This window comes from Periophthalmus magnuspinnatus, chromosome 24, assembly GCF_009829125.3.
Source record: "Periophthalmus magnuspinnatus isolate fPerMag1 chromosome 24, fPerMag1.2.pri, whole genome shotgun sequence".
NCBI lineage: Eukaryota > Metazoa > Chordata > Actinopteri > Gobiiformes > Gobiidae > Periophthalmus > Periophthalmus magnuspinnatus.
In genome coordinates this window covers 17886587-17911951 of record NC_047149.1, presented here as the reverse complement: position 1 = coordinate 17911951, position 25365 = coordinate 17886587, and the positions used below count along the sequence as shown (strand labels likewise).

The following is a 25365-nucleotide window of genomic DNA, read 5'->3' as shown; positions in this document are numbered from 1 at the left end:
AATATTTAAACATCAGTGCACTCACCACTTGAGCTGCGAACTGTGCTTAACAGGTTGGGCATTTGTAGTATTTTTTTTTTAAATATAAGTTTCCAAACAAGTTGTGCAAAATCAAGTTTAAAAGCAGCACTTTCACTGCTTTTTAAACATCCCGAAATGACCTTTTTGCACATCCATTTACAAAATAACATTGTGGTTGCTGATATTTTTGGATGGGAAACGGTCTATTCCCAATATATAAACTTGTACACTGTGCCATGTACGGTTCAACTGAGGCTGTAAGTGAATATATGAATATATGAATATGAATTTCTGGATGTTGTGACTATGTAAGCTAATTATGTTGAGGTAAATCCAAGTTCAATCTGATGCTAAAAGCAGGATTCCTGCCAACACGCTTTAAAATTCTGAACCCGAGGGACTGGGTAAGAGGGAAAGAGGGCAGATAGTTAAAACATTGAAGGACTAGTACAAGAGACTGAGTGAATCTAAAATCTTTGTAAAATGTTATACAATTAATGAAAGTTTTTTTTTTATTTTTTTTTTTTATTTTTACCATTCTAACACTTTATAATACCTACACCTTAATTAAAAACAGAGCAGGAGTTAATTCATAATGCAGAAATAGTTCATTAAGAAGACTTCAGGCTTGGTAATTACTTGATTAATACCATAACCCCTAACTCCTTAATTAAGTAGTTGTTAAGCCTCAATCATTCTTGATAAACCATTTGTTCATTATGTATTTATGCTGTGTTAAAGCTATAAACAGTGTACTTATTATAAAGTCTTACCCACTTCCATATTCTAGGAGTTATACTGTGACATTGACCTTATGTAAAGACCATTTTTAGTCCAGATAAAGCACTGCATTAGGGTGTTTTCAGGCCAATCCTACTGCATCCTGTTTAGTTACTATAAAAGTGCCAAGACTATAAATACGTCCACGTCCAAAAAGCCAAGGATTTTGCTTCATTTATCTGCCAGACGCACTTCCCTTTTGTCGTGTATCTAACCTGCATGTTCTTGAAGAGGTTATCTGACCCGTGGAATCCTCCGGAGCAGTATTTCATTTCCTTTTTGGTCCTGAAAATATAAAACCACACCATTAAGAAGTCTGTGTTTTCCGAATGCAACTCCAGCAAAACAAATAACATAATACTGTTGTTTGTAGAGCCCCATTTGATCTTGTGTCTTGAAGTAATTTTCTCTGATTGTATAATTGCTGGTGTGTTTTACTAGGAGTGCATTTCTACAAAAAGAGCCATGATAATCTTTGTAAACACAGAAGAACTAGGTTGGCAACTGTCTGTTTTTCAAAAGATTGGTTTTAGTGAAGATTCAGATGTGATTTCTGTAATATATTCACGGCAAACCAACTTTATAACATTGATTTTTGTATTTTTTTTTATTTTAGCATGCAATAACTTGTGTTTGACAGTTCATTAACATAATTCTTGGATAGAGGCGTCACTATTTTAAGATTTAGTGTAAGATTATTGAGAAAAGAAACACTAAATCTTGACAAAACAGCTGTGAAATCCTTAATTTTCTATCTAATACATCACCAGTGCTCATGTTTGACTAAACTTTCTGCGTAATATTAGTGATATAAACCAGCTCAGTTAATATGAAGCACTTTTTATTTTGGGGGGAGATATGTTGAATCATCTAATCGTGCTTCTAAAATGTGTATTATTGTAAACATTAAGCTTGCTAACTCACATAGAAGCCTGCCAGCCCTCCTTCATGTACAGGTGCCCCCTCTCTATCCTCTCATTGTTGGCGAAGTGGAACCGTTTGGGGAGGTGCTCTTTGAGGTAGGGTCTCATTGGCTGGTCAGGCGTCCTGCACTTAACATCACACCAGAACAATCAACCCACAGATAAGACAATGTTTGACTTAGGCTCAATCAAGCGGATAATCTTTCATTCTTCTGCTGGGTGTAAAAGGATAAGGTTGGACATAGTTGGCATGCCGACAGACTGAAACAACTAACGTCAACATAGAGATTAGACAAAAATAAAACAGAGCTGAAGGATAAAACATATTGAGAAAATAATGAACATTTTGAAACATTTGGTGTGACTAATTCAGATGTTAACCAGGATCAAACCGGATGTAAAAGACAGTAGTAGACATACCGACAGACGCTCAATCAGGTCTTCGTAGTCGACTGTAGAAATAGGACAAAAGAACAAGAACATGCATTTAAAGATATAGAATGTAACTTTTCTGCTATCAGCTTGTCTCCATCGCATATAGAAACACTTGTATAGGTTTAAGCTGCTGAGACCTGGCGTCCTCATCTGTGGACAACACATTTTGGGTTGTCTAGGCCACAATGCAATTTTTTAGAAGAACAACAACAACAACAAGAACAGCAACAATGCAAAAATGTTCAATTTTGAATATTTCTAAGAGTTCAGAATGTTCAGAATATTTATTTATTTTATTTTATTTACTTATTTATTTAGTTTTATTTGTTTTATTTTATGTATGTATTTATTTATTATTTATTTTTTTATTTAATTTACCGGTATTTATTTATAATTTTTATTTATGTATTATTTTATTTATTTTTGTTAAAGCATATATCTTCCTGCACCTGTTTGCAGCACTTCAAATGAGACACATTGTTCCAAGAGGCACAATTGTTTTTACACTCAGGAAAAATGTTGCTGTGTTCAGGCACTTAGTTTTTGCAAATAAAGTCCTGCAAGAGCTCGGGTCTCAGGAGGTTAAATGCAAGATAAATGCAAGTAATTTATCGCTAAAATGTGGAACAATAACATATTCATGGAGACAAGCGCATGGCAGACCAGAAATGTTACTTTGTGTGGCTTTAATTTAATCCAAAAAAAAGTTAAAGCTACACCAAATTGCAAAGGAATAGATAAATATACATAAATAAGTAAATAACATTAACAACAATCTAAACAATTTTGTCATATTCTGCCAACACTCTAGTTGAGAGCTCAAAGTTGGCTACAAGAGTTACAAACAATCTGACAGTGAGTGATTTAGGAGCAGTGGGAAAAAACACACTTGTATCAACAACAACTCACACGTGAAGAACTCCTGAGGAAGACGTGAGGGTCGGATCCGAGCGGCTGGGCCCTGGATCACAGAGAAGTCTTCGGTATTGTTAACGAACGATGACACAAAAACAGCTTTTTCACAAGAAGCCTCTTCCATACCTGAGAACAGAGCAGAGGATGATGTAACAAAGAACACACGGTCTGCATTGCTGATATTACCATGGTGTTATGCAGAGGTGTATCAAAATATATCGTGTGACTTGAAATGTTTTGATATTCACTTCAGATGGTGCGATGTATCTGAAGCCTAGTCCTGGAGTGTGCAACTTTTCTGCAGCAACGAGGAGTGAAAATAGCGTCTTTGAAAATATATGAATAAATAAATACAATAAATAAACACTCTGTTTTTAATGTGGTGGAGTCTTAAATATTTCTATGGGTTTCAAAATGTGACTCGCTCTATAAAAGGTTTGGACACCCCTGCTCTAAACTTCGGAGAATTTTAAATCAGGCAAAAACACATGTAACGTTTACTTTTCATGTAACGTTGTGTATAGGTCTATCTATCTATCTATCTATAGGTCTGCAGCTGTCCTAAGAGTTTTGGCCCAGATTGAATCCCTCAGGAGGAATAAAATACATTTGATTACATTACTTACATATTCAAACGTATAGCCTGAAACTATAAATGAAAACATGTTTCTATACATTCAAAGTCAAAATAAAATTTTCATTTTCATTCATTTATCAGACAAACTTGCTGATGGATGATGAGATCTTTTGCCCCCTGGCCTCCTTTGAATGCCTCGTCCCTGTCACTGTCACAACTCTTGAAATTCACTGCAGATGCTGGGTGTAATTTTGGTTTATTTTTACACTTGTTGACATCCCATTGGGTGTGACATTTTCTCTTGCCCTCATCACACTACACTAAATCGTACATTAATTAGTAGTGTTGTGGAGCTGTGATGTGACAGAGACTGAGACAGAACTCAGATACATGTGTTTTGAATATAGATAATAATACGACAGGCATTTGGTTTACTTCTGTGGAAAGGGTTGGGTACAATACTGATTTTCTTGAGAATCCAAAAACGATGAATTCATGTAGAAAGATCCATAAATTACATTAACTCATCAAAATGAAAATTATCTTGACAACATAAAACGTCTGATTCATATAAAGGTTAAACAGACTGAACTAGTCCATTCGGATTTACAGGCACGTCTGAGATCCATTTGTTACTTAGTACTTGGCTTTGTAAGGAAATTTGTCATCTACATTTGACCCATCCCTTAATGCCACTGGGACAAGCTGACAGCCATCTTAAGATCTTGAGCTTGGCACGGTCAAGACTCAATTATCTGAATATAAACCTTTTGTGCATGTTTTAGGTTGAACATCATCATCATCATCGTCAAGGTTATCTAATAGTACGACAGGCATTTGGTTTACTTCTGTGGAAAGAGTTGGGTACAATACTGATTTTCTTGAGAATCCAAAAACGATGAATTCATGTAGAAAGATCGATAAATTACATTGACATCTTCATAAGATAAAAACATCTGATTCATATAAAGGTGAAACTGATTGAACTAGTCCATTAGGATTTACAAGCACACCTGAGATCCATCTGATCAGTCTGTGCTTTGAAAATTGACAATTTATGTAAATTTTATTAGAAAACAGCAACTTTTTTACTTGCTTGAGAAAAATATGAACTATAGCAATATCCCAGTTACGCAGTCACATTTTATTCATGGGTGCAATTTTTGCAACTTTTGATGATCCAAAATATGTTGTTTTTTTGTTTTTTTTGTTGTCTATTGCCATAGAAACAGTGCTAAACGTTCATCACTCTGAAACTCAGGGAGACATTTTTTACTTGAATCATTGTTGTCAACTCTGGGAAAAATTAATTAAAAAGTTTCGTTGCATGTGTTTTTGTGCAGCTTTTAGACCTTGAGTAATTTTAAAGACCAATTTGATCCTTTGCCCGCACACCCTGTCCCTACTTGATCTGTGCTCCTCTGTACTGACTGTCCTAGCAGTGTGTGGAGTAGTTTGTGTGTCGATAATGCAGCTCTCACCGTGATCAGAAACCACGATCAGATTGACACATTTGTGCAGGTTCCTCTCTTTGAGTCCGTCCATCAGCATTCCCAGAATCCGGTCCACTTTTTCCAGCGCTTCAATCACCTAATAACACAGCAACAGTTCAACAAGTACACACTATACACATTATAATACTTAATGTCTATTTTTGTGTATATTTTATTATTTGTTTAATTATAGAATGTCATGTGGCTACGGCCTTACGCATGAGCACTTAATTGTAAATTCATACATTTTATTCTGAATTGGGGTTGTTGTTCTGGCCCAGGAAAAAGATTATTTTAAAACCTGAATCTTAAAAAGTTAGATATACATACTAGAAACAAATCTAGACTAAATCTTAAGCTTTGTTTTTGACAGTTCATGAATCATTTTTTTTAATATAATGGTGATTTCAGTTTGCCCAAATATATATATTTTTTCACATAATTAAGCAAAAGTACAACAGTCTCTGAACATAATGAAAATATAGTTGTATAAGATAATGCCTGGATATGTTAAGGGCAGTACGTCCATATTTTAAAATGATTTACTGTCTCTCACACAATCATGTTAAGCATTAGTTAACCTTTGTATGTTCAGTGACTAAACAGCTGATTCAGAAACAGCAGTATATTGTAATTTGGACCTCATTGCTCCCTGGACCAAAATGGTGTCCGGAATGGTCTGGTTCTTCAAAGTACAGAGTGAAGAAATCAGGTCTGAAAATACAAAAGGAAGGTTGAGTTTAGAGTACAGGTTTATAAAGTATTATATAACACTTTATTTTATTTATTTTTTTTAATACCGTTCTCCTTGAGGTAAACTGAGCCACTCGAACACTGTGGTGATTCTCTTCTCAAAGTCGATGCTTCTGTTAACAGACACAAACCATCTTTTAATATATGTATAAAAAGAACAACTCAATTTATACTAATTTACCAGCTTGAATACGCTAGAAGTTTAAAAAGTGATGTGTGTATGAGTGACATGCACATTAAACTAACTAGGTAATGTATAAGATGCACGTGTGTAGACAATTATCACATTTTAACTTATATTTTAAAATGTTGGAACTATTAAAATGGCGTGTATTACACAGCTACAAACAGCTGACCCCAACTCTCAGCACTTTAAACAATACAACAATCATACTTACTTGTCATACGTGTGGTAGAATGTGGGGAATGTCCCAGTGACGTTCACATCTGATCCGGGCCAAAAGAAAGTGGCTGTTTTTAAATTGTGACGCATCGCTGTCACCCAGACCTGTGAAGAAAAGCAAAAAAATGATGCAATCTGTTTGATATGAGCACTTGGCAATGGAAAATTATTAACTAAAGTGGATTTATTTATTATTTTTATTATTTTTATTTATTAATTTATTCATTTATTTCGAGCATATCAGGTACACTTAAAGTACATTTCACAAATTAATACTTATATAAGCTCAAAAAGGAGTGGGAAGAAAAAAACTTATTAAATCCCACCCCTATCTTCATTTAAGACATAAATTCAATGCTTTGTTTAAGCTTCCTATTCCTATATATGGATTTAATTCCCTTGTGAGATAAAAGAGCTGACTAAGATCTTTAACTATACAAAATTGCAAATAAATACTACAAAATGAAATTCTGCAGTTAAAAAAAAAAAAAAAATCAATCATGAATTTTGCGCTTCATACAAGGAAAGGACCCACAGCTCAAATGTAAGCCCGGTTTCCGTGTGCATACCAGATGGAACGATTTGGCACAACCACCCACAAAACTGAACACATTTTTCCTGTTGGCTCAGAGGCAGCAGGCTAAAATAAGCAAATGCAATGGGAAGATTTTTGGAAATAGTCCCTCATTTATAAACGTGTCGTAGGAACAAGACTTTGAAAAGATTTGGGCGTAGATCAAGTGTAGCTAAAGAGATCACGCTGCAGGGGTCTGATTCAGCACAGTAAGGACAGTCCAAAAACGAGACGAAGACGAAGACAATACAACGACGAAAAGACAATGGAACGCACAACTGTAATTTTCAATGAAGAGATTTGATAAATTTCGTAGTTTACATTCAAGTCGTTTGTTAAAGGTTATTTAGTACTTGGCTTTGTACCCATGTTTTAGGTAGAAGTTCATCGTGTCAAGGTTATCTACACCTCATATCCATCAGTGTGGCGCAGTTTAAAAAGCATTCACTTTACTGTATTGCTTGTCGCTATTAACATAAAGAGAACGGACAAAAGCACTTAAAGAAAACTCATAATTAATTCAACTACTAACTCAGTCTTTAGGTTTAGTCCATTACAGAGCCATTCGTCACTGCTCTGACAGAAAATCAATATAAACTAGACCGATACGTAATATTATTCATGTATACAGTCTTTGATGGTGCACTTGTTTTTACAGACACTACAGACACATCACGGCTCACTACTTCCCGCTGGCTCCTTCCTGGAAATCCCTGCGGTCCTGTGTTTTCCAATGGAGTCGTCTGTCACTTAGCAGAGGAGAGAAGAAGATTTAAGGAGGAAAACCACTAACAACCTCCACACCCCAAGCTGTCACACATGCTGCTTGTTATATAAAGATCTGGATACGAGGAAGAATTTTTGACCTTGTTGACAAAAATGCACAATATAACGCTGTCTGTAATCTGCATCTAATTATAAAGCGTTTTATCTTACGACGTTTGGGAAGTGTGTTGTTAGCATGCTAGTTGGTATTGGTCTACGAAAGTTGGTCAGGGCGCATGTAACTCTTCACGGCGAATAATTAGGATGTTAGAAATGCGTAAGGAAAGTGAGGAATTACTTTGGATAATCAATAAAAAAAAATATAGTGTTATTAAAAAGCATGAGTGACAACAAATACATAGCAGAATGAAGCAATAATTAGTTCTGGAAGATACTTTTTCATCCTTCTACAGCACATGCGTCAAACTCAAAGCCCGGGGGCCAAATGAGGCCCGCCACATGATTTTATGTGGCCCGCGAGAAGGTAAATTGAAAGGAATGACTGTCATTTTAAAATAAGTCCGTGCTGCTTTACTGTGTGCATCGACCATAAACTAATGAGATTTTTCCAACAAGTGGAACTGAGAAATATTTGCAAATGATCCCAAAATGTTCAGAAAAATTGTCGGCAGTTTCAGGAAAGGTGAAGGTGAATACAAGTGTGTGTTAGTTCAAGGAGAAAAACCGGTATGTTTTTTGTGTTATGAGACGCGGTCGGTTGTGAAAGTGAACTACCTGCGTCGGCATTTTGACACCAAACACGGAGCTAAGTATGCACACGTTAGTCTTCAAGAAAAACAACAAATTGTCCAATAATTAAAAGGCTGTTTTTGAAGCTGAGCTGAAGGTCTGAGCGGCTGTGCCCCGATACACTTTTAAAAATGTCAATCTTACCGTATTACATAAAACATACCAGAAACCTCCCACTATTGCAGCAAAATTATGCACACGATAAACACTGAGCCCCAAAATATATCGTTCTACCTTTCATACACTGAACAATAAGTCGTTATAGTAATTATTGTGACAGGCCTAAAATGTCTCTCACCAAATCTTCCTTGAAACTGTTCCTGTGTTTTGAAATAGAGCTGTGTCGTCTGTCATGTAGCTCATCGATTTAAGGAGGAAAACCACTAACTACCTTCTTTGAGCTGTCACATCTGCCACTGCTCATTAAAATAAGATCAAAACCAGCAAGAGATTTTTGGATTTGTCAGATAAACGTGTCTTGTGCCATTCACTTCCAGTTAATTACAGGAGGGCCCCAGTGGGAGAGCTGCTTAAATACCGTAGACTTCACGGCTTCAACACATATTCAACACAACACAAGCCACTAAATACGGGTTGGGTATCTTTCACGGGTTCCTTTTTACAGTTAAGTCTGGCACCGTGTACAGTAACGATTGTGCGTGGAGGAAATGGCAGGTTTTCAAGAGAATAGGTTTAAAGTGCGACTTGCTTTGATTATGTGTGGTCATATTTAGAAATCCGTGTGATAAAGATACGTTTCAATGAACTGCTAAGAAGAAGTGGCACAAGCATTTAAATGTGTGTATGGATAGCATGTAATGAAAAGGCTTCCCTTACTGTATTGGGGTCGTGCTTTGCTCTTTTATTCGTACTACCCAGATCTATTTGTCATATTTTTTTTGGTAATGATGTTCGATTGGTTGTTTGTGGAGATATTCAGTGCTGGCAAACACAACCACATGAAAACTGCCTATTAGCTCACTCTGGTAATCTGTTGGTTGATATGCACTGTAATAAAAATCATAAAAGTATCAAGTGTCACTGTTGGTCACATTGAATAACATTGATTCAAGGTCCTATATTACACAAAACTGACTTTTCTGATGTTTAAGCCATGTTATAATGCTGTTACCTCATCAAAAACGTACCTGGACTTGTGTTTTGTTCCATTCACACATGTCTGAGTAATCATTTATTATTAGTCTGTCTATATCGCCAAAGCTCAAAATGCTCTGTCCTCCTTTGTGATGTCATGAAGTGGTGTTTTTCTAGTTAACAGCTGCCTTTTACTTTTTGTTTAGTAGATATAGGAAATTCCAGTTCTGAAATTATCCAAATGAAGGTGTATGGAGTTTAAAAACACAGTGGAGGACTTCCTGGGTTACCACATGACATCACAAGGTGGAACAGGGTGTTTTCTGTTTGAGGGAAAACTCAATATAAATAAATATACAGAATTTGTGTGTTAACCCTATAGAGACGGATGCTATCATCGCCGATAGAGCGCAATTGCGGACTCTCCATTACTGTAACTCTGCAACTAATTGTGCTCTCCTGTAAATTCAAACAGAGACAAGGGGCTTTTTAAATATTTGACTGTCATTATGGTAATCTGCCTCCGTTGTCACTTAGAGATGACGAATGAGAGCGCAGGTGCCGCAGGGATTTTCACAGTCACTTATTCAGTGCATCAAAGACAAAATACAGATGGATATGTAAAATAGAGGTAGTTGTGTGAAAAAAAAGAATAAAAGTCTAAGCGAGCTATACTGGTCTATAGTGTGCTCAGTCCTTGTGTGACTGTAGCTCAGAAAATAAGCATAATTCAGACATCATATTAGTAGTAGTCACTGAGGAGGATTTAAAAAGTATCAAAAGTACCTGGAAAATCACTATACTACTCAACTAGTGCTAGAACAAGGAGTATGTAGTACCTTAGCTTAATACTAATGAGTCCACATTACTCACTGGTTGGCCCTGGTACCACTCTGCGTTGAACTTCTCATCACTTCTGAGGCTGAAGAAAGCGTTTCTCCTCACGTCGTACATTTTGTTGTCCACTATGCCATGGGACTCTGGATAAAGACCCTGCAAAGACAATTCACAAAAACAAACTACTTAGTGTTTTATAAATCTAGACAATGGCATAGGCATAACATGGAAATATAGTTAAAATAATGAATTAAAATGGGGAAATCATATTCTGAAAAGACAATATTTCTAATTTTATGTCACATTTTTTATATAGCGCTTTTCTTTTCATCAAGGAAAATGTTCTAACGGACAAAATATCACTCTTCAGGTGATTTTGAGAGCAGTATCAGCTAACATAATACGTAAACCCAGAGATTTGACCTAGATACCAGGGTCTGTAAGCCAAATAAAATACAAATAAACTCTAATGTTGCATAAAGAAATGTCACAGCTCACCCAAAGCTTATCCATATTTATTTTAACTACAGACCAAGACCAAACTTTGTCCCAACTCTCCTTGTGGCATTTGTTTACAATTATTCATTTAAGTCTGCTTCCTCTAGCCATCCACAAACTGCAATCCCCTTTCTCTAGATTTCTTCTGGCTCAATGGACCCTCCCAGTAATCTGTCTTCTGTCTGCTCTGAATCAAACCAAAGGGAAGTTGCTTGAGAGGAAACTTCACTGGGACAACGCTTCATTGTGTGGAATAAAAAATCGTTCTCCTCACCGTCACAATGCTGTAGTGGTTTGGAAAGGTCTTGGTAGGATACACCGGGCGCATGTTTGGAGTCGTGGTGCCGTACTTTCCTGAAATAATAAATGTATGTATTTATCAGATGGTTCTTGTTGTTATGTGGCGTTAACATGGCAAATACAAGTATCCATACATTTTTTTTTTTCTAATTTGGATTTGTTGATGCAATAAAAAATTCAAATGATGTACACAAAATGGGCAGCAGATGGTACGTGTATGTGTAACTTCCACAACCTGCTTGCCTCCAATGAAACACCTGGAAATGAATAAAATGAACGGTATACTGTGAAAATTATACACAGACGCACACAAAAAATACGTTTCCATGGAGACAGGCAGGTGACAGACCCCCCCTCCATCAACAGAAAAGTTACATCATGCTCATTTAAGGGTTTAAACAATATTAATTTTGCTTTATATTTATATGGGCTTCATAAACTAGATTACATGAGATCCTAACCTTACTTCCCTAGGTGCCAAGGGAACTATGTGAACTGCAAAAACTACGTGAGTAAAGTATTTTATAAACTAAGTGTAGTTTGTAGGGTGAATATAAATGTCTTGTTTACTTAGCATGTTGATGACAGGGATGTGACTGCTGTGGTCCTTCAGATATTCTGCCCTGAACCCGTCCAAAGACACAAGGATTAGAGGAGGTTTGTTGAACCTGGCAACCAAAAAAACAAGGAAGTAGTCTGAGTAAAATAGATATAAAAAGAGATATCGGAAATTCTAAAAGAAGGAACAAAATACGTAAACTTAAGCAAGAATTCTGAGGAAAATCCTGTGTTTCTTTTCTTGAAATGATGTTATTCTGCAGTGGTAGCAAATGTCTGTATAGCGGTAGATTACTTTTTTTTTTAAACAGAAAGCGAGGTCATATATATATAAAGTCGAAAACATGAACATTGACTAAAATGTTATGCAATGCACTACTGGAGCTTTCTATATGGCATCAAAATATGACGTAAATATGGAAGACATCTGACAATTCAATTCAAATTTTGTGACACTGACCCCTACATGAGTTTGCTCTGTCTGGTAGTTGTGGTTCATGCTTATTACTTGGAACTCGTATTTCTCCCAATCAATCTCGAAGCGTTCTTAACTCTTTCTAGACTCTTTCCCTGAATATTTTGGTTATATTTTGGCCTGGATAAACAGTAGTCTTGGTTACAGTGGTTGAAAATACGTAACTCATAAACCGGCACTAAAAATAATTAGGCCTATATATGTTATTTTTAGACATTCACAAGGTCTGTAGGTCTGTTGTATACATATTATAAACAGACGCTCACACGCTTAGGTTTTAAATAATGGTGCTTTATTCGATTGCGTAAATAAACATTGAAAACTGCGATTTATTAGCTACATGCATGTGAGGACAGATGTGTAGGACAGATAGTTTTGTTTACTGTTTGTAAAAAAAAATAAATAAAAAAACTAAAACAAAAAACAAAAAACTGCCATACTGTATGTTTTTGTATTGTTCATTTATGTATTTAATGGCCAGGTAGTCACAAAAACAACATGACATTGACTGATATCAACAATAAAACAAAACAGCCTGGCATATTAATAAAACATTACCAACGCCGTCTGTTTTTGCGTCTGTATAATTTTCCACAGAGTAATGAGGTCGCTCCCAAAGCACTAACCATTAGCATGAATTAGCCATTAGCCTAGTTTCCACAAGTTTCCACATCAGCAGCCATGTTTTGTTGAAAAAGAACAACAGTAGGCTAGACTGGGTAGAGTTTTCCGTAGCAGCCACCCACACCACACACTTGAAAAAACCTTAAAAGAACACAGAGACATTTCTTGGTTGAGAGCAGGACATAAAAACTCACCCAGGTGGGCACTGAGGCATCTGGAGGTCTTCAAATGTGCCCTGGAGCCAGACTTTTCCTGACAAACAAAATACAAATACGTTTTTCAGGTGATATCAGGTTATATCAATAAAAGCCATAGAGTTGCAAGCGACTAAAAAGAAGGAATAGCTGACCTGAACCGCACTCACAACACTACACCTGCACAGGAGCTCATGCAAAAGCAATTATTTATGCAGAAAAACGTACTAGGAAACAATGTATTTATATAAAGACTAAAGGTTAAACTTGTGTATCATGAGTTTAATCTGCCTTTCTATATTTAAATACCAAATCTTCAACTCCTTAAAATTATTAGCTGACAAATATATTTTTTTACTAAGACCTACATATTTCTAGTTGTAGATGATGATGATGATGATGATGATGATGATGATGATGATGATGATGATGATGATTATTATTATTATTATTATTATTATTATTATTATTATTATTATTATTATTATTATTATTATTATTATTATTAATGTGTTTTTGTTTTTTTTTATAGCCAACACCTATACCACGGATTCCGCATTGTGAGGCAAATAAAGGGTTTCTCAAGTTATCCTGTCTTTTCTATTATGAGGAAGGATTATGCTCTTTGTTACTAAATCTACTTCCCTCAATATTACCGACAATAGTTTAAAAAAAGGGATCTGTCACAATCACAGGCACTCTGGGTGATTATGAATCATTTCTTGCAACAATCAGGATAACTTGAGTGTTTTCTCATCTACATCTGTATCAGATGAACAAGACAGAAGGGAGTTTCCATTCTGGTGGGAAGCTGCAGTTTTTGCATATGTTTGATGTGGCTTGGATCAGAGTCCCATTGCAAACATATGTAGCCCACAAGCTCTAGGAAACAGAAGTAGGTCAAATTAAACACCCAGCCCAACACCATTAAGTTAAGGACATTCTGAAGAATTATATGACTAAAACATACACTGGAGTAGACACTAAAACTAATATAGTATAATATATTGACCTGTTTCCTTAGTATCAAACAACCATAAGCAAAATATTGTCCCACAGATACTATGACAACCTATGTATAGCATAAATACAGTACTTGGAATGAGAAATGACCACCAAAGTCGATTTACTCAGCTTAAATTTCCCCAGTACATATGGACCTGTGACATGTTTACAGCTCTGGTTATGGCCTTGAGCTGGTCTAAGCTAAATACTGACCAAAACCTTGATGCTTAAAGTTCCCATATCTGTGCTTCACTTCCCCAACAGTGAGATTTATGTCCTGGTAACTTCCATTTACTTTGTTGTGTTCAAGAAAATCTCTGAGTCTGAGTGCATTTGGGTTCATGAACTGTCATTATTTCTGGATGGTATCGTTTAGAGCAGGACCAGTGGTGTGCTGTGGTTTGCTAAAGTGCATTTCATTTGAGTGCTGTCTGCAACATCTGGAAATATTAGAGAAAGAGAGAGTGACTTTAAGATCACATCTGTTCCAAACAGAAACGTCAAAAAAATAATAAATTTAATAGCAAACTGAATTTGGACAATGAATTCCCCTAAAAGTCTTAACTGTTCTTGTGACACTCTTAGCTTGTATGTTTCTTCCCATGTCTGGGTGGGTTTCCACCACTCCGGTTTCACCCATCAACCCAACCCATGAACAAAAGGTAAAATCTTCCAGCTAAGATAGTCGCCCTGAGCTGAGCTCAAGATCTGAATATGGTTCCTCAGGTGCGGCGAATGGAAGAGTCAAATGACTCAAATGTAGAGGACAAATTTAATTTATGTCCAGCCGTATAGCCAAGGGACAATCCTGTACATGAAGAAATATAGGCAAAATACCTTCTGATGTATTTGGAAATTATTAAATTTGTGCAGAAAGAAAGTGGAAAGTGAAACATTCCCAGGAAAATCCAAAGCAATGGTAGAATGGAAAACATATAAAGTGCAGCGCAATGTCAAATTTGTCTATTTGACATATCTTTCCACTGACATCACCCACAGACCAGTGTATATCAGAGCGAACAAAACAACATATTACAAAGAGCCCATTGTAGAACCCGGTCTAATCTAATGCCTTGATACAGAACAATCACACATAGTATCCTCCATGTCCCTGAATGGTGTTTTGTGACAAAGTCTTTACTCAGCAGTTACAGCTTTGGCCTTGTTCAATCCTACTGCTGAGTGGATAGTAGACAGATGGGTTCTTAGCACGACAGAGAGAAAACCCCTCCTAAACTGAGTTCTGAGCCAAGTCCATGTGGTCTGGACTGGACTAGGGATGAACCGGTCTAGAGGGACCAGCTGCAGGGGCCTCCAGTCCAAGGGAAAACCCACATTACACAAAAACTCAACAGCTATTTCTGTCGGATTCATCTGATGCCAAGAGATTTCACCAGACACACTTAGAACCAAGAGCAGCGTATCAGATATAACACACAGTTTTCTTGAGCTTTTTCAAAAGGTTGGTGCTATATATAGTACGTTGCAATTGTATAGTGTGCCATTTAACGTGTGGAAGATCAGGAACAGGGTTAGGAAAGGGATATGGTTAATAAGGTTATAGGGATAGTGAAAAGCCAACCGTAACCTTTTCAAAATCACATGCCTGGAAATTCCCAAATATGACAGGCCTTTGGAAGACTATGACACATTCTATAGGCCTATTAATTATTGTTTTTGTAATATTGTTTATAATATATTGCTGACTGAACTGTCTGCTATAGTCTTGACCACGACTCCATCGAAAAATAGATCTCAAATAAAGTTTTCAAAAGTAAATGTCCCTTTTAACAACAATCAGCTGTGAACACTGATTGTGAACACTTTGTATAACACTGAACGTTGACCCGGCTTGTCCCAATATCACCATGACAACAGTGAAAACCTGCATTTCTTTCAATCGCATAGCCAAGCGTTCTTTTAGTGTCTGAGTAGCTTCGTAAAATCAAGGTTTCTAAATGTTAATGTGACATAAGCAGCCAGGTAATAAAGTGCTACTAATTGCCAGGATATGTTTTTATAATTATTTGCAAAAAGGACCCACCTATTTCCATTCAGCATGACCCTTACAGTGCGCACATTTTCTATATAAAGACATTGGAGGTCTTTAAACTGCGCTGGTTTCATATGTTTTTCATATGGAGAGGGTGTGAATGCCAAAGCACTGCTCCACCCCTGTGTGAGAGGGACTCGTACCACAGTCACCAGGATGTTTTTGTTCAGTGGTTTAACACAAAGAACATTCAGAATCTGCTGCCCACGTTTGACCAAAGACGCGCTCGAAAACATTCCGTCAGAGTTTCAGTCTGGTGTTTACGACATGTTTAAGAAGAGAGAAGACAGAACATCCCTCACACTGCTGTATCCTGTCCATATGTCCTAGCTCATCACTTCAGCTGTCAGGGTTGTCCGTAGCATTATAGATCCTTCCAGAAAAGAATGTAAATAGTGAAAAAAAAATAGAGGGGGTATTATGCACAAGTTTGTTTTTTTAGCTTTCTACCATGCTTTAATAATAATAATAATAATAATAATAATAATAATAATAATAATAATAATAATAATAATAATAATAATAAATAATGGCTTACACTTGTAATGCGCTTTTTCATGTTATTCTTTCACCAAAACCATGCCTGAAGAGGTCGTAGATGTCATTATTGCATGTTTTAGTAATTTAGTGATCTTTCCCGGGCCGTATTCAAACCCTTATTACTGTTAGCTGAAAGATTCTGTCCAGTGCTCAGCCATAAGCCTATGTCATCCATACTCCCACACGATGATGCTTCATAAATATACAAAAGCATGATACAAAACTGTACAAAAAAACTTGATAAACCTGATGTGCAGTAGGTTCATTAGCAAAATGCACGCCAAGTGTAATGTGATAGCACTCTGAAGGGGGAGTGCGGAGAACAAGGGGTGAGGACACTCTGTTCATCAAAAGCGAGAGTGAAAATTGTTATGTTAATATGTCAATCCCTCTGAGTACACAAAATCGTATTACCCTCAATTCTAAACTACACAATTATATAACAAACTAAGAAGTTTAATAAGTATGCTTATGCCCGCATGTTAGTGCCATATGAACCGTCTCACACTCTGAGGACTTCAGGGACAGGCCTCCTGCTGGTGCCCAGAGTCAGGACTAAACATGGAGAATCAGTGTTTCAGTTTTATGCAGCTAAAACCTGGAACAGAAGATGTGAGACAGGCCTCCACTTTGACAATGTTTAAATCCAGGTTCAAAACGGCTCTGTTTAGCTGTGCATATGACTGAAAGGTTTTTATTCTGCACGCTTCTCTTTTGTTAATTTTATGATGTTATGATGATGTTTTCTGTGAAGGATTTGAATTACTTTGCGTGTGAATTGCACTATACAAATAAACTTGCCGTGTCTTAACTTTAAAACGGTTTAATTCATTCACTCCCTACATTTAATTACAAGTCTAACTACAAACTGTTCTGAGGATAGCAATGCATGAACTCATTGAACTGCTTCTCCAACCACCACCAGACACTGTGAAGCATCTTGCCAAAGGACACAACAACAACAATATGTTCTGAACTGTAAATGAATAGCCAGTAGACACACACACACACACACACACACATTGTACCTTCCTTGGATCATCTTTGATACTGATCACTGCAGACTGGGGACATTTAGGCCTGTCACGATAATGACTATATCGACTTAATACTTACATTTCATTTATTTACTGCAGCTCATGATCATAAACAGTACTGCATATATTGTTTTTGTGTCAGGTGTCATGGTAAAGTCACTGCAGCTGTCAGTGGTAATGTTAGATTTATGGAAATAACACTTAAGACTTTTTTTGGGTTAACAGTTTTGAGTTTCAGGTGGATTTCTAAAGGTTTATATTACATGTTTAGTCTCCTCATATACTCGAAATCCTAACAGCTGCTGTGGGCTGTAAGTACCATCTCCTGCACTTATATAAATACACTTGTTTTCTGTCTGTTGCCAGTGTTGATATAACTTAATTTACCCTTTGCGTTAAGCGTTATTTAGTCTACATTCCTACGCAACCTAACAAATCTGCCAACTCAGAATATGTTATTTACGCCTCGGGAAGTCACTGTGAAAGACCAAGTGGGAGTTTTCGCTTGAGGAATGAAATGAATTTAGTTACCATAATTTTCATACCAGACATCTAGTACCAGCAAACAAACAACAAAAACAACTACATAAAACTACACTAATCCAAAGCCACAATTGTCAGGGGTGAATAGTGAAGAAACCAGGTCTAAATTATGACTTAATCCAGTTCAAATTAGGACAAAACCAGATCTAATCCGAGGCTAAAAGAGGTCTAAACCAAACCACAGAAAAAGAGATTCCTTAACCAGATCCAAATGAGAACTATAATAAAAGAAGTCTAAGTATTCCTCCAAATACCCCAGTTTGAGAAGCACTGCTGTAGACTATTGTACTGTATGTCTAGTCTTCATAACACCATAAAATGCATGCATCCCTCTAATTAGCTGAGAACAATTGGGCTGGCAGAGATCCATCATAGCCTCTAAATCACGCCTGCTTCAGAGAGATATGGGTAAAGTTGTTAACGATTTTAAACAAATGATCCACCAGCTCTGCCAGCTCACTCCTGTTTTAAGCTACGCCCAGAATCTATACAGTCTGAACAGCTGCAAAATGATTAACAATTGCCTTCTGCCAAAAAAGTTTTCCCTTGTTGAGAAATTTAACAATGCATTTTGTCATTCTGCCACTGCGCTAATGGAATCCGGGTATAACGTAGTGGAATTTTGACTTAATTAAATGCACCCTACTTTCAGATGAGAGATCCACCATCTGCTTGTCTCCATGGAGATGTTATTGCTTTGCCTAGAATGTTCATCAGTGTGGTATTACACTTGTCTGTCTTGCATTGTTCTTTTACAAGATTTGTATTGCGCAAAAAAAATACACTGAAAAAGATGTATTTTTATTATGAGCGGGGGGCCTCTTCTGCGCGACTTGTAACTTGGCCTAATGGGGTCACCTGATTTGTCTCCATGGCGATTGATACATTTAATACCTTACTATTGAACATTCCAGGCAGAGAAACAACATTCCTATGGCGACAAGCAGTGGGCGTACCTCCAAAAACCTTATATAGTGCACCTATTAAGTAGGTTGACAAGCGCTAACAAAGTGATTCATGAAAGATTTAGTCAGTGTAAACTTTAAACTTGTATTTTACTTACCCTTTTCTTTGCTTCCTTTCTTCAGAGAGAAGGCCACAGCCAACACGACAACCAGAAAACACAGCAGCAGAACCTGTCAATGTACACACAAATAAGGCATGAGTTTTAAAGGCATTTTTCTCATCCCGGCGCAGATGACATTATTTAGAGACACCAGACCTCACATGGACATGTTTAAACAAGGGAAATATAAATACTAGGAAGAGTGAAGAACAGAAAGATAAATTATCAGCAGTTAAGTCTACGTTTTACCAAAGTGAAGGGTTAGAATTCAACAAAAGCAATTATATTTTGTTGTCTAGTGACAGGTGATTTGGTTTTCTCTACTCTGTGTTTCTTTAAGAGTGAGTTGTGGTCAAATATGAGTAATTGAAACACATGGAAGTTGAGTAGACTTATAGTTTTAATGCTACTCTTACATGATTTGAGTCTATGGAAAAATAGTGAAGGACAATTTTGACACACACATTTAAAACAGCTGGCTAATACTGATGTGTTTTGTATTTCTGCTTTAAACCCTTTTCCTCTTCTTATTTATGCGAGTAAAGTAACTTCCGTTCTTGGCCTTAAGGTTATGCTAACAGTGTGTCGGGTTAAATCGCTCAACAATGAAGGGGAGTTTTCATGTTTATGTTATAATCTTACATAGGAGGTAAGGTGCGTTTGAGTGTTGAAGAGGAAAAAAACTAAAATGTTGCCAGAAAAAATGCATTGCCTACTTCTTGTCACCTTTTCAGTATATGCTACCTTTGCCGATTCTCTCTGCCCAACTTTTATCTTCCATTTTTGATTTATACAGTATGTTCACAAACCTATACTCTACTATACTTAGCGAACTCATCACCTACCATATTCTATCCAACTCCTCCTAATCAACTAAAGAAACTCTTGGTCGACTAAAAACGTGTCCAATCAATCAATTAATCAACCAAAAAGGGGGCATGGCATCCATGATCTGACCCTTTTCTGACCAAAACCACACTCAAAAGACAACAACTGCACAGTTCATGGTCATGGTCACGTTTTTTATAGCGCTTTTCCACCTTCAAGACACTCAAAGTGCTTTTAGGAACCACTCACCCGTTCACACGCACATTTACACACAGATGTACGCAGACACTGGGGGCAAAGTGGGCTAAGCGTCTTGCCCAAGGACACAACAACAGTATTCATATGTGGGAGCTGGAATCGCAGCGTCAACCTGTGGCTCACTGGATCTGACCGCTCAACCAATGTATATGTCAAGGGCGGGATTTGAACCACCAACCTTTGGATCAGTGGACAAAGACTCTATTGCTGTCAACTATTTAGAAAACTACTAGGAAACAGTATATCTATAGTCAAAGAAAATGCAGATTCACTCCTCTTGAGCTTGTTCATAATTTCTATCCATCCATCTTCTTCCTCTTATCTGGAATGGGGTCGTGGGGGCAGCAGTCTAACCAGGGACTCCCAGACTTCCCTCACCCCAGACACGTCCTCCAGCTCCTCCCGTGTGACCGAGCTCCTTACCCTATCTCTAAGGGAGCACCCAGCCACCCTACGAAGGAAACCTATTTCGGCCAATTGTATCTTGTCCTCTCGGTCATTACGTAAAGCTCATGATCATAGGTGTGGGTCGGATGTAGATTGACCAGCTTGTTCAAAACTTATAATACAGATTTTGGTCGACTATGGCACCATGACTAAAGGACTACAGCCCTATTTCAAACCCTTTTGCTTTGCCTCTACCTACCTGCCAGAATCTAAGCCCCATGGTTCATCCATTACACACATTTCTTTACAAACCCAACATGCATTAGTCTAAAACATGATGTATTTACTTGAACTTTGCCAAACATGCTACTGCTAACTATTTCCTTATGTTTCCCTGTCCCATACGTTCTCTGTAGTTGATCCAGCACATGGCTTACATCTGTAGACTCAGACCAACCCTGTGTAATTAAAGGGACATTTCAGTTTGGAGTCCCATGTATGGATGTCAAGATGGCCACCGCCGCTGCCTGCTCCTTCTTCCCACTACACAGAGCCCCGTGCCCATGTCAGGTCTTACCCCCCTGTGTATAATTAGTGCTTGAGTTGAACTGTGGTTTGAAGCCAGATGTTTAGGATCATGTATGCAGTTGTCATGACCAGGGCCCAGAGTAAAGCGCTTTTCCCACTGAGCAATCAGGAGGGACGCGTGGATTGGACATTCATGGTAAACGGTACATTTTTACACATTTTTATATAGTACTTTTCCGCCTTTAAATCACTCAAAGCTATTTACATCAAGGAACTACTGACCCATTCCTCACCCAACCTCACAAATCTGTCTGTATCTGCTGCTATATCTGCCATCTCATTACTTTACATGGAGTGTCGTACAATATAGAGGCTAAGTTACAGGTCAGATCTGTGGAGAGGCAAACCCAGCAGTAAGAATCCATAACTTCCATGTATTTTTGGCAATAAAAGCACCTGTGATTAAATAAATGCAAGATGAATGGAACATAGAGACAAGGAGCTACATGCTGGTCTCTTTTTTATACACTGTAACAGAAGTTTAAAAACAAAGCCCCATACTTTGAAACCAGCAAAGAAAAAAAAAAGAAAAAAATAGGATGTTGCCTGAGGTCTGCAAATAAAGACGTAAACAACCAGAACAAGGATAGCCCTGATATAACTCCTCCACAACTTCCCTCTTTCCCTTAAGTCAGTGCAACACACAGCTAAGAACTGTGGGAATTTTCTATGTAATAATAATCCCACTGGTTTGATCCTCATGAGTCGAGTTAAATAAATGCGTCTGGAGCGTGGTGTCTGTTGAAACCAGGGCCTGTGTGCTGCTGTTATGGAGGGGAAAACCTGGAGACGTGGGTTTGCTAAAGTAAATAGTGTCTGCAATTGCATATACTCTGGGATTTTACACTTCTGTCTGTTGTGAGGAAGGGCGAGAGCTAAGTGGAAATAGTATAGGGCTCAATGAATCTCACAAGAATTCTTTCGATTAATCAATTACCGTAGTTGTTTAAGTTGTAAAAGTTCAGTGAACATAAGATTTCTTGTTTAACTGACCCAGATGAAGCTAAACTTAGGCCGCTTGAGGTCATCTTGAGTATATTTACAGGTTTTCCATCAAAAATACTCAAAAACCTCTTCTCTCAGCTTGTTTTGAGGTCTGTGTACAATTATTCCTTTACTAAATTAATTGCGAAATACCTCAGCAACTGATTAGCTGTGGTTAACTGATAAACTTTCAGCTTTAGACATTGGTGAATAAACCAGAGAGGACAAGTACTGTTAACGTTTTGGATAATGTATAATTACTTTATAACAAAGCTGAACCCAAAATAGAGCTAGAAAAGTCATAACTACTAACCCTGACTGAAACTTGCTGACATCTACATTCTGACAGAACTACAACTTGGTGCATCCACTCAGATACCAAGGTATTACAGATACACAAATACAAATGTACTCTCAGAAAAGTGCTCTAAAAAGTGTTATTTAACAACACGCCCCCTCGTAAATCAGCCGCCTAGTGTGGCGTCTGGGTGTAGACTCTATTCCTGTGTCCCTTTTCCACTTTTGGGACCTGACCTGACTTCCGTCTTATATCAGCAGGAACAATCCATTTGAGGCTATGCACATTACACTGTGGTTTTGACCAGAAGTCCACCACATGTATCTCATTTACACACACTGACAGACTTCCTGGATACTCAGAGGGCATGTGCGCACAAGAACAATGCTCCTTCTGAAGCTATTGTTATGAAAACATCTACGAAATCATTACAACTTAGAGTCAAACCACACTTTTGTGAACAGTTAATTTGGAACATTTGTAAATGCGAGTCTCTAAAGTGCACTATGACACTACAATAATGTGCGGTTTAAACTCAGGAGTAACCACCATGATTGTAAATTAAAAAAAAAAAATCCAAAACAAAACCATGAATCATAGAATGGGAATAAAAAACAGCTGATTTGTCTCCAAGGTTGTTCATGTCTCATAGTGATAAAGCTGATGACGGAACAGGACCCAGTTGACTATTTGAGCAAAACAATTTCATAATCTAATCTAAAAAATAAAAAAAACTGAAAGATTTTTTGGACTACTAAATAATTTAAACATTTCATTACATAATTAACCTATAAGTGAAATAAACACACCCTGACTGTAACCAGATCTAAAATTGTGCCCAAAACCCTGACTTTATCAAAAGAAACTGTGACAAAATCATCCCCCTTGTGTTGTGTCTGGGTGTAGACTCTATTCCTGTGTTTAACTGTACAAATAAATCTAAAAGTACCAGCCTTAATTTGGAAAAAAGTGTGGTTAAGCCTTACGCGCGCCACAAGCGCCGTTTTGTTTCTTAAGTACAACCCCGCAAACACAAAAGCCATACTCATTCAATTAAACTTTTGGTCATGGGCTGTTCCTGAGGTGATGTGTCAAAGGTTTCCAAACAAGAAAGAACTGACCTCAGCATTTTAGCAAAACCAAGAAAACAAGCACAAGTGGTTGGCATGAGTCACACAAGGAAAAGAAAACAGGAAAAAACAGGAAAGCAAAACAACTTTATGAAAACGCATCTAATGACAAGTCGAGTGCTTTTTTTCTGTGCAAAATCATTTAAACTGCAGGTGTATTTGAACATCATTAATTAATTTGAATTTCAGTTAGTATTAGCTTCAAGACACTAATACAACTTGGCTAATTTCCAATAGCGTGAAGATGGCCTATTGAATTTACTGTACAATTAGTAGAAGCAGTAATAGTAGCAGTATGATGGTGATAGTAAAAGTAATAGTTGTAGTTGTTGTTGTGCAGGACATTATAAATAGTTCAATCTTCATCTATAAACTAGGGCAAATAAGGAAGTTCAATATTTTAGAGGGGAAAAGTGAAATGTAACACAAAGTTATGATTAAAACTGTCTATTTGAGTTAGTCGCAGACAGTGTGCTAAGTCCACCTTGGCAGCGTTCAGCCACAGCACTGCCAGAGTAAACACGGGCAAAACAGTAGTGAGACAGGAGACATGTGAGATACTTCTATGGCACACATTTAGGTCAGTGGAGAGTCAGGTTTGATGATATCATGGGAGACTCATGTACTTTTTGCATGTACGTGGTAGTAGTGGCTGCAGTAGGAGTTTTAATAGCTGTCCTGTCATAGGTTGTACATTATGCTAATAACTACAGCACATTGTGTCAATGCATTCTGATGAGAATGTTAAATACGAAAACCAGGTGAGTCTCTATAGAAAATTAAAAGTGGTGAGTAGTTCTAGTAAAATAAATAATATTAGACGTATTAGGCACGCACACAACCATAAGTTGTGTATAGCTTTTCATAGAAAGATAAGAGGTGATAGCCTATTTTACACAAAGTGCAAAAGTAGTAGTAATAAGTTGCCATGTATTGTCACCACTTGCTATGTTCACACCAAAAATCTGATCATTATCTCATTTCTGGACATTTAAGATTATTTAAATGTAAACATGTGACATGTAAACCACAAAATCCAATGTGAGTAATCAGAGGGACCATGGATCCCAAAGAAATCAGATGAATTTGCTCTTTACATGTCAATTAAATAATCTTATAACTCCAAAAGTCTGCATGTAACTGCAGCCAGTGTTAATGCTGTATTTGCATGAATAAGTTGAATTCTATATTCACATTCTAGCTGAATATTGTCCAGTCCAACTGGATTTAGTATAGAAACTAACACTATATTTTTGTTCAGTAGTTTCATGTGTTGCATGTTATAGAAAGTCCAATATTCCAGTTGTAAAGCTAAAGTTAGAAGTCATAAATGTGAATGTACCTTTTTTAACCATAATACTAACCTACAATACAACATGGAAAGACCAGAGTTACCTCAAAGTACCATGCATCTTTTTCAATAGATTATTGTTCTACTCTACATAAAATATGCATTCATCTCCCAAACTCCTCACCGCTATGATGACTTTCCAGTGGCTCCTCTTCTTGCTCGTGGGCCGCCTCTGGTTCTCAGAGTCCGGGCTCCTGAACAGAGACGCCGCGTGCTCCGCGCTCCGGTCCTCCGCTGATGGTTTGGCCTGGTCCATGTTGCGCGTTCCGGGCGTCAGAGCACCCGGTGTGTCCCAGTGTGGAGTGGAGCGCTGTGGTGATGAGCTGT

The 25365-nt window shown here is 37.3% G+C and overlaps 1 protein-coding gene across 1 annotated transcript in view; it reads right to left on the bottom strand.

Annotated features, from left to right (window-relative positions):
• Window positions 1–25363, bottom strand: part of enpp1 (ectonucleotide pyrophosphatase/phosphodiesterase 1) — a 32033-nt gene extending 6670 nt beyond the window's left edge. The window contains exons 1-14 of the mRNA XM_033991135.2: window positions 25163–25363; window positions 19212–19284; window positions 12971–13028; window positions 11690–11787; window positions 11094–11173; window positions 10358–10477; window positions 6296–6405; window positions 5945–6010; window positions 5786–5858; window positions 5133–5241; window positions 3069–3200; window positions 2145–2176; window positions 1726–1853; window positions 1017–1086 (exon numbers count right to left, since the gene is read on the bottom strand). Coding sequence (XP_033847026.1) covers window positions 1017–1086; window positions 1726–1853; window positions 2145–2176; window positions 3069–3200; window positions 5133–5241; window positions 5786–5858; window positions 5945–6010; window positions 6296–6405; window positions 10358–10477; window positions 11094–11173; window positions 11690–11787; window positions 12971–13028; window positions 19212–19284; window positions 25163–25294 — 1281 coding nt within the window. The 5' untranslated portion in view covers window positions 25295–25363. The remainder of the gene's footprint in view (window positions 1–1016; window positions 1087–1725; window positions 1854–2144; window positions 2177–3068; window positions 3201–5132; window positions 5242–5785; window positions 5859–5944; window positions 6011–6295; window positions 6406–10357; window positions 10478–11093; window positions 11174–11689; window positions 11788–12970; window positions 13029–19211; window positions 19285–25162) is intronic.
• Between the last annotated feature and the right edge of the window lie 2 nt (window positions 25364–25365).